The sequence below is a fragment of the Oryx dammah genome, unplaced genomic scaffold, assembly GCF_014754425.2.
Source record: "Oryx dammah isolate SB20612 unplaced genomic scaffold, SCBI_Odam_1.1 HiC_scaffold_18, whole genome shotgun sequence".
Lineage (NCBI taxonomy): Eukaryota > Metazoa > Chordata > Mammalia > Artiodactyla > Bovidae > Oryx > Oryx dammah.
The window spans coordinates 118,872,872-118,882,288 of NW_024070202.1; the positions used below are offsets into that span (position 1 = coordinate 118,872,872).

A 9,417-nucleotide genomic window follows, 5' to 3' on the forward strand; every position below is an offset into this window, starting at 1 on the left:
GGGAGCAGCCCCACACGTCACCACAGGAACCTCCTGAGCGGGAGCAGCCCCACACGTCACCACAGGAACCTCCTGAGCGGGGCGCTAACCTCCCTGGCAGCACAGGATCAAGTCTACCCCCACGTGGACTCTGCACCGGCGGGAGGCCTCCTCTGCCGGTGAGCACAGACATGCCCGCAAGGCGGAGGGGGTCGAGCTGACTCTGCAGTTTGGTATTTCAGCACCAAACACTAAGGTTCTGTGGTCACAGACTAATTCTCTGTAGTCCTTTCCCTTATAGCATCAACTACGTTCAAAACACCATGAAAACACTTGAACTATAAAAGGAACTACGGTTTTAAAACTACGGGTGTCGTTGCCCATCCTGCACGAGCACAGCCTGCAGGACACGCGGCGGCTGGCGCCCCCACGCTGTCTCACGGGCACACGCGAGTAACGTGCAGATCTGAGTTTAGAGGCTGTGACTTGACGCTCAAGCCACAGGGGCTGTTCCCTCTCCATGCATGACAGGGACACATGAGACAGAAACCAAGATGCCAGGTTTCAGGCAGCCAACCTCACTGCTCCAGAGAGCAGCAAAATAATGAGCGGCCACTGTCACAACTGCATGGCCTCAAGTCTAACAACAGACTTCATTTCATTTCATTCCATTCCTATTGTCCTCGAGTTCCAACAGATCCACTCCTGAAAGTATTATTTCCCAGTACTGGGATGAATTGCCACTCATGGAACGATTAGTGCATATCCGGGTAAAACACTGATGCCTGTTTTGGTCTTAAGCATATTCCGTAACCTCTTGGACTGAGAAAGGTGGGGCATGAAGCCAGTCGATGCAGCGAGGGGGCCCGTGGCCGCTCGGGTGCACAGACTTCAGACTGGAGTCTGCTGCCCGCTGCCAGGGCCCGCTCAGGCGCTCTGCCAGACGGGGAGACTGCCCGGCCGGGCCGGTCCCCCCCGAGCTCCACCCCCGCAGCAGAATGAAGCCTGGGAGCAGGCTCAGTCTCCACAGGCAGACCTGTCAGATTTACGGGAACTGGTACAACTGTGCGAGGAATTCTTCTTTAACCGACAGTTCTTGTCCCCAAAATCATTGTGCTAAGTTGCTTCAGTCTTGTCCGACTCTTTGTAACTCCATGGGCTGTAGCCTGCCAGGCTCCTCTGTCCATGGGCTTCTCCAGGCAAAAATACTGCAGTGGGCTGCCATTTCCTCCTCCAGGGAGCACCCTAACCCAGGGATCGAACCCACGTCTCTTATGTCTCTTGCATTGGCAGGTGGGATGTGTGCCACTGACGTCAACTGGGAGGCCCCAAAATCATTACTGTGAACAAATAAGCATTACTAAGGGCGCCAAGATCCACTGCAATTAAAGCCAACAGCAACTGGGATCAAGACGACCCAGGGTTTGTTCCACTAAAGGGGCATTACCGCTATTTTTATGCCTATTTACTGTCAGTGGATAGAGAAACTTTAAGTTAACAGACGCAATAGGACCTCAACTGCCAGGAACTCTCTCAGTCACCCAGGACACACGCTGCACTGCACCCTGGGAGGAAGTGTCGACCCCGTTAAAGGAGTTTATATGCTTAGCGATGTACAGGAGCAGTGAAGGCTGGCTGAAACAGTCACCCTGTGCTACATCCGGGCATCCTGTGCCCAGCACAGCGCGCGCAGAAACAGCCTTACCTGCCGCCTTCGCTGCCGCCGCTGCGGTCACGTTCTGGGCGTTGGCGCGCACCCTGAAGGTCACCGCTGGCCCCTCGACCCTGGAAGAGACCGTTTAGAAGGCATCAGGACTGCTCGGCGCACCCCACACACCCCAGGGCCACCGTGGGTCCCAGGGGCTCTGTTTCTCGGTCCCAGGGGCTCTGCCCACAGGCTCTGCTACTCTAAAAATACGTGTGGCAGGGCTCTTACAGAAAAATTCAAATCAACCCCAGTAAACCAACAGCAACCAGCAGACACTCCTGCATGGAAAGAGAAAATTGTTATGGAAACAGGTTTTAGTAGTCAGTTCCCCAGGGAGCCACAGGAGCCAAGAACAGATGGGAAAGAGAAGCATTTTTAAAATTCTCTTGAAAACTTATTGAAATCTTTAAGAACTACTCAGTATAAAAATAACTGGCAGGGGACTGCTTGCCAGGAGTTATCAAAACTGTTCAAAGCATTTTAGATACTTTGTTGAACATGACTTTGAAAAGTGCCTCCGTTTTTAAACAACTGATCCATCTGAGGTGGGCGGGAGGCTGTTTCCATCAGGACTCCCCAAGCCCCGCAACTCCTGGCCCGTCACCCCCTGGACACCCCCCAGGGGCTGGTGTCCCAGGAGCGGGAACGGCGCCAGTGGCCCTTCCCACCAGGAAGGCCCGCAGGACAGCTGCTCTTCCTGGTGACCAGTGAGGTGACATTTCCACTCTAACCTACATCTGGAGAGTCCCGAGTAAGTAGGGCCCCCCAAACCTCCCCTTCCCTTGGGTGCTGAGAGTGTTCTAGTGGACACTCCTAGTTCCCAAAAGACAGAGCGCGCCGTTCATTCACCTGTCCTCACCTGCAGCACCACGGCCCGCCCTCCTTCCTTCCTTCCTTCCTTCCAGGGTACCACATGCAAGTTCCTGGGACGTGCACACACGTGACCCTGGGATGCTGCACACGTGACCTTAGGACACACACACACATAGTGACCCTGGGACCGCCCAGCGTGGAAACCCCAGCACGCTGTGAAGGGAGGTTCAGCTTCTCTGACCGCCCAGCCCCACGTGGCCAAGCTCTGCCCTGGCGCCAGTGAAGGAAAGTTCACCAGCTGTGCCAGGCAGATCCGACCTCCTGGCTGGCCTCAGCATGAGTTCGGGGCTCTCTCCCCAGCACCTGCTCTTTCGGCAGGTGGAGTCTTTGCACAGAGATCTCTGCATGTCTGTGTCCCAGGTCACCACCTGTCACCCCACTGAGTCTTTTAAGCTCCGAGGCCTCCAGCAGCTCAGGTGTAAAACGGGAGGTGGTTCAAGTCGCCAGGGAGACAATATGGGGGCAAATAAGCACAGACCCCTCAGCAGGAACCTGAAGCACGACTTCGGGGATGCTCCCTCCCCCAGGGGTCCTCACGGGGAGGGAGGGGCGGGGGCGGGGGGGTGGGACCCCTGCAGGAGGGAGCCTCGGGCCTGCACACGGGCGGCCTCCTGACGCGTCCGGTGCTGAATTCCCGCCCTGTCTTCAGGAACAGCCCTCCCGCCGCGCAGGACACCACGCGGACGGCAGACCGCACCCTGCTGGCCTGCTGCAGACTCGGGGAACAGTCAGGCTGAGGCAGCGCCGGCCTCCCGGGCTGGCCTCGGGCTCAGCTGAAGGCCCGGGCTGGGGATCCAGCACGCAGACGGCCTCCAGTCCGCCCACCCGGTGAGAGCCCAGAGCAGCGCATCCATCGGCACCACCGACAGCCGGGACTCGATTATAAAACCATAAGCGCGGTGGCCGGGCATCTGCCGGCGTAATTACAGCGGCAGGCCAATGCTGTCTTAATGGCCTCTAATGATGTAGTAAGATATAATGGAATTTACTTGACAGCTACAGAGCCATTAACAAAACATATTAAGCATAACTAGTCCTTCCACAGAAACACACACAGCCCTGGAAGAGCGCTCTGAGCGGCGCCCTCCGCACCTCTCCAGGAGCCACGATCTGCCGTGCCAGCAACGCGATGCAGAGACCCCCTGCGGCCCTGAGGTCGTCCCCTCCAGGCCCCCGCCCGGGTCACCTCTGCAGGTGCTGTGGACCCGCATGTGCTGTGTCCTGGGGGCGACATACAGGACTCGTTGGGATGCCATACACACCCCACAGACGTGCAGCATTGAAGACCCCGAGGTGCCAGCCCCGCATCAACTGGGCAGGACCCGGGCTCCCAAGGCACAGATGTGCAGGCTGGCTCAGGGCTCCAGGGCAGGGCGAGGCCTTGGGGTAGGACTCGGTCACAGGAGCTGTGGCCAAGACTAACAGAGGCTGAAAGAGGGTGGTGGCGTCGTTGTGGCCCCCAGGGGATGCAGGAGGCCCGCGTTCACCGAGCAAGAAAGAGACCCCACCAAGTGATATTTACGAAAGAGCTGAGCTGATAACCACCAGCCCACCTCTGGAGGCGGGAAAGCCCCCAGTACCCCCAGACTTGGAGGTGGTAGTCTAGGAGGGGCTGAGCCAAGGAGCGAGAAGCAGAGCGAGGTGAGGGGCCGGAGAGGAGGCACCAGGTCAGAACCTAGCTCCTCAAGTTCCGGGGCCCGCCCCTCCCACCGGAGCCCCCGCGCACCGCCCCTCCCACCAGAAGCCCTGGGCCCCAATGCATTTCCGACAGCCCCTCATGCTCCCAGCCTCAGGGTTCCATCAGAAAACAGGGGTGGGCCCCAGACCCACGCACCTGTCACGTGCCAGCCCTGGACTCCATGTCACCAGCTCTTTCTAAAACCCAGCCCACTGAGGGCGAGACGGGCTGGGGCACTTGGGGACTTCAGGGCCCACTCTTTGGGGCGTGCACACCGCAGGTGCCATCCCCAGGCCCTGGCTCACCTGCCATGGGCCTGCCCCACCGTCCAGAGCCCCCGGGGGTTCCAGGTCAGCGGGGTGCTCTCGGGATCACCGTCCTGCTGACACTTGGGTTTCAGCTGTGCTTACAGAGCTAACTGGGCCCCCTGTTCCTCCAGCACCAGCCTCTGTGACACAGTGAACGCTCCCCACGGGGAACCGGCTGGAGGGAGCCTCAGAAGGAGGAGCCGCCCGAGCCCCACCCGCACTCACTCAACGTCCGTGAAGACGCCCGCCGGCACCTCCAGGAGCCGCGCCACGCCCTCCAGCGCCTGCGTGCCCTCGTCCAGGCTCAGGGAGCTGTGGGGAGACGGCAGGGTTACCGGGCACGGTTCTCACTGCGAGGAACAGGGACCCGCGACCCCCCTGCCCCCTCAATGCGAGGAACGGGGCCCGCGACCCTCCACGTCCCCACTTCGAGGAATGGGGCCCTGCCCCCTCACTCTGAGGAACCAGGCCCCGCGCCCCCTGGGACTCCGTGCCCCCACCCCGCGCTGATGCAAGAGCCGCCCCGCATGTATTTCCATTATTCAGCCTGGGGTGGGGCAGGGGGCAGCTGGGAGCAGGTGTCTCCCCAGCCGGGATGAATCACCGCACTTTAAACCAGTGAGACGAGCAACATGGTGCGAATGGGGGTGTTGGGAAGCGAGATGGGCCCAAGGAGCAGCAGCAGGTTGGTCCCTCTGCGATGGGGGGCTTCCCCCCACCCCCGCCATCCTGCTCCCTGAGACAGTGAGTAGCCCTCAGAGCTGGGAACCCATGCATCAAGGATGGATGAGACCGCAAATCACCCAGACACACTCTCCACAGGCTTTCACGTCTCCAGGTTTTAAAATCAGAGATTAAAACCGGCCATCTGCATGTGCGGCCACCCTGGAATCCTCCCACCCGCTGCCCTGGGGACAGAACCACAGCTGCAGCCGGGCCCTGTGGTGGGGCTGAGCCCAGAGGCAGCAGCTGAGGAGAGCCACGGAGACACCAGGTGTGCACACACACCTCTGCAGACACAGACACCCCCGGGTGTGCACACACACGTCTGTGGACACAGACACCCCTGGGTGTGCACACACAGGTCTGTGGACACAGACACCCCCGGGTGTGCACACACACTCCTGCAGACACAGACACCCCCGGGTGTGCACACACACCCCTGTGGACACAGACACTCCCTGGGTGTGCACACACATGCCTGTGGACACAGACACCCCCGGGTGTGCACACACACCCCTGTGGACACAGACACCCCTGAGTGTGCACACACACCCCTGTGGACACAGACACCCCTGGGTGTGCACACACACGTCTGTGGACACAGACACCCCTGAGTGTGCACACACACCCCTGTGGACACAGACACCCCCGGGTGTGCACACACACCCCTGTGGACACAGACACCCCTGAGTGTGCACACACACCCCTGCAGACACAGACACCCCCGGGTGTGCACACACACCCCTCTGGACACAGACACTCTCTGTGTGTGCACACACACCCTTGCGGACACAGACACCCCTGAGTGTGCACACACACCCCTGCAGACACAGACACCCCCGGGTGTGCACACACACCCCTCCGGACACAGACACTCTCTGTGTGTGCACACACACCCTTGCGGACACAGACACTCCCCTGCAGACACAGACACTCCCCGGGTGTGCACACACACCCCTCCGGACACAGACACTCTCTGTGTGTGCACACACACCCTTGCGGACACAGACACACCCCTGCAGTCACTCCCAAGGTGTGCACACATACCCCTGAGGACATGGCCACTCCCCAGGTGTGCACACACATGCCTGTGGACACAGACACTTCCCAGGAGCTGCAGGGGGACACCTCAGCCCTTCCTGCTGCGCTATCAGGGCAGGCAGGGCAAATGGCTCGTGACAACGGTGGCTCCATTCTTGTTCAAGTCAGACAAATGAGAGGCTGTCGACTGTACTCAAACCCAGCACGCAATTATTTCTCTTTTGTTTTTAAACTACGTGGCCATCAGCTGTCACTTCATGGTCTGAACTTCCTTAGAAAGCAGTTGTAGTTAATCTCAAAAATCACTGGATGGACACTTGTAATTTCCTGGGCCCGACTGTGACACCTGCCTCCGGGTCTCCTGGATGCCCGGCCGCCTGGAAGAGAGACGGCGCCCTTCTAGCAACCAGAGGTCGGAGGTCAGAGGTCTGAGCGGGAGTGGCGGCAGGTGCTCCGCCTGCCGCGCCGTCAGGGCAGGAAGGGCCACCGTCAAGAGCTGGCGGGGCCTCCCCCTAAGGCACTTCCTTCCTGAGACAGCCTGCTCGCTAAGCGAGGCGTGTGCTGGGGAGCCTATAAATCAGCAAAACGGGGAAAGGGCCCCGTAATCCCTGACAGGAAGCATGCCAGCAGGCTGCCACACCCCATTCTCATGGCAGCCGCCCCACCCCTTCACAGCCTAGGTCACCACTAGGTCAAAATGAGAAAATCCAAGTCTGTCCGGGGAGCATTGAGGCCATTCTCAAAACAAAGACTAGGGACCATGACCTGAGGGTCAGAAACATTCAGTTCAGTCGCTCGGTAGTGTCCGATTCTGCGACCCCATGGACTGCAGCACGCCAGGCCTCCCTGTCCATCACCAACTCCCAGAGTTTACTCAAACTCATGCCCATCGAGTCGGTGATGCCATCCAACCATCTCATCCTCTGCCATCCCCTTCTCCTCCTGCCTTCAGTCTTTCCCAGCATCAGAGTCTTTTCAGAAACATTAAGACCAGTCAGAACTTAAAGGCAACTCTCCGCCCTCAACCACAAGTGATTCTATGGAAATTATCTCATTCATTGCTCACAACAAACCTGGAAGGAAGGGCCTGTATTAACCTCCCTTGAAAGAGGTGGAAACTGAGACTCCAGAAATTAAATTCAGTGCCGAAGATCACACTACCAGTCAATCCTCAAAGAAAGACACAAACTGAAAGGGTGAAGTGCAACCTGGCGTGGCAGCTTCGCGACTGTGGGGCAAGCGCGCACCCTGACCTCACACCTCACCCAACCATGCCCTCACCCGACCACGCCTCGCCATGACCACGCCTCACCCTCACCATGCCCTCACCCGACCACACCCTCACTCTGACCACGCCTCACCCTGACCACGCCCTCACCCTGACCACGCCCTCACCTGACCACACCTCACCCTGACCACGCCCTCACCTGACCACGCCTCACCCAGACCATACCCTCACCTGACCACGCCCCCACCCTGACCATGCCCTCACCCGACCACGCCCTCACTCTGACCACGCCCTCACCGACCATGCCCTCACTCTGACCACGCCCTCACCTGACCACGCCTCACCCTGACCATGCCCTCACCCGACCACGCCCTCACTCTGACCACGCCCTCACCGACCATACCCTCACCTGACCACGCCCCCACCCTGACCGTGCCCTCACCCGACCACGCCCTCACCCTGACCACGCCCTCACCGACCACGCCCTCACCCTGACCACGCCCCCACCCCGAAAGCTCCCCCACCCCGACCGCTGCACCCCAAGCAGACGAAGAGGCTTCTGCTCCCGCAGTCCCTCAGGCCTTCTTTCCCTAGTGTCACTGCCTCTTCTGAGACAGACGAGGTCCTCCTCCAAATGGGCTGTCACTCCCACCCACAGACGTCCACCTCGGGGGTGCTGCATCCCAGAGCTGGCGGGGCTTCGGCTGCTTCCCTTCCCAACTGTGAGCATCTCACGGTTTATTAAAAAATTGTCCAAAGGTTGGGAACTAACTGAGTGATGGATCACAAAAAACGAAAACGAGTCGACCTCGATACCAAGGTTTTTGCTGAGATGATATTTGAAATCAGTCAATAAAATGAGACTTTCATGGGATTCACCAATTGTTCTATAAAAATTATGATGTCTATCTTTTAAAATCATCTTCCAAGGTAGCTAACATTTTTGTTAAGCCACAGGAATTCTCTCTAGTGCAGACGAGTGATGCTTCTGACGAGGACAGGGATGCAGGTGGAGGCCACCATGATAATTCAGAATTCCAGCTCCAGGGTGCACCACCTTCCTTCCCTGCAAAAGTCTAACAAAGACCCCACTTCTCAGAGCAGGGGTGAGTGAGCCACGACAACCTGTGGGCCAAACTGAACTCCCATGAGGGCCAAACACAGGCAGACTCACCTGAGTCTCTCTGAGTCCTGAATTACTCAGTAAATTAGCCTTAAAAGGCTGCTGCTGCTGCTGAGTCGCTTCAGTCGTGTCCGACTCTGTGCGACCCCATAGACGGCAGCCCACCGGGCTCCCCCATCCCTGGGACTCTCCAGGCAAGAATACTTCTCCAATGCAGGAAAGTGAAAAGTGAAAGTGAAATCACCGAGTCGTGTTCGACTCATAGCGACTCCATGGATTGCAGCCTACCAGGCTCCTCCGTCCATGGGATTTTCCAGGCAAGAGTACTGGAGTGGGGTGCTGTTGCCTTCTCCAACTACCATCAACTCTTCAGAGGTTAAAAAAAAAAAAGGAAGAAAAAAACTGCTGTTTTCCAACATCATTTTTTAACACCAAGATGAGACTGTGCTTCTCAACATATTCAAAATTTTAGTAAATATGTTCTCCATAGGACATTTGAATAAACATATTTTCCACAAATATAGTCTCCATAACAACTGTACTCTCCAGGGGAAAAAAATCTGCCAAATGCTTAATACAAGTCTAACTACAAAATGTCTTAGAGTCACCTTTATAGAAAGTGCATGGAATAAAAAACATAAAAGGGAGTAATGGAAAAATGTAAGGCTTTTGTCTGCATTCAGAGTTAAGCTGCTGTCAACCTAAACAGACCTGTAACTATAAGATGCTTTACGTAAGCCTCATGGTAACCACAGA

The 9,417-nt window shown here is 57.6% G+C and overlaps 1 protein-coding gene across 1 annotated transcript in view; it reads right to left on the reverse strand.

Moving 5' to 3' along the window:
- PTPRN2 (protein tyrosine phosphatase receptor type N2) overlaps positions 1-9,417 on the reverse strand; it is a 555,617-nt gene that overhangs the window by 357,111 nt on the left and 189,089 nt on the right. The window contains exons 10-11 of the mRNA XM_040259938.1: positions 4,772-4,858; positions 1,685-1,764 (exon numbers count right to left, since the gene is read on the reverse strand). Of these exons, the coding sequence (XP_040115872.1) occupies positions 1,685-1,764; positions 4,772-4,858 (167 nt within the window). The remainder of the gene's footprint in view (positions 1-1,684; positions 1,765-4,771; positions 4,859-9,417) is intronic.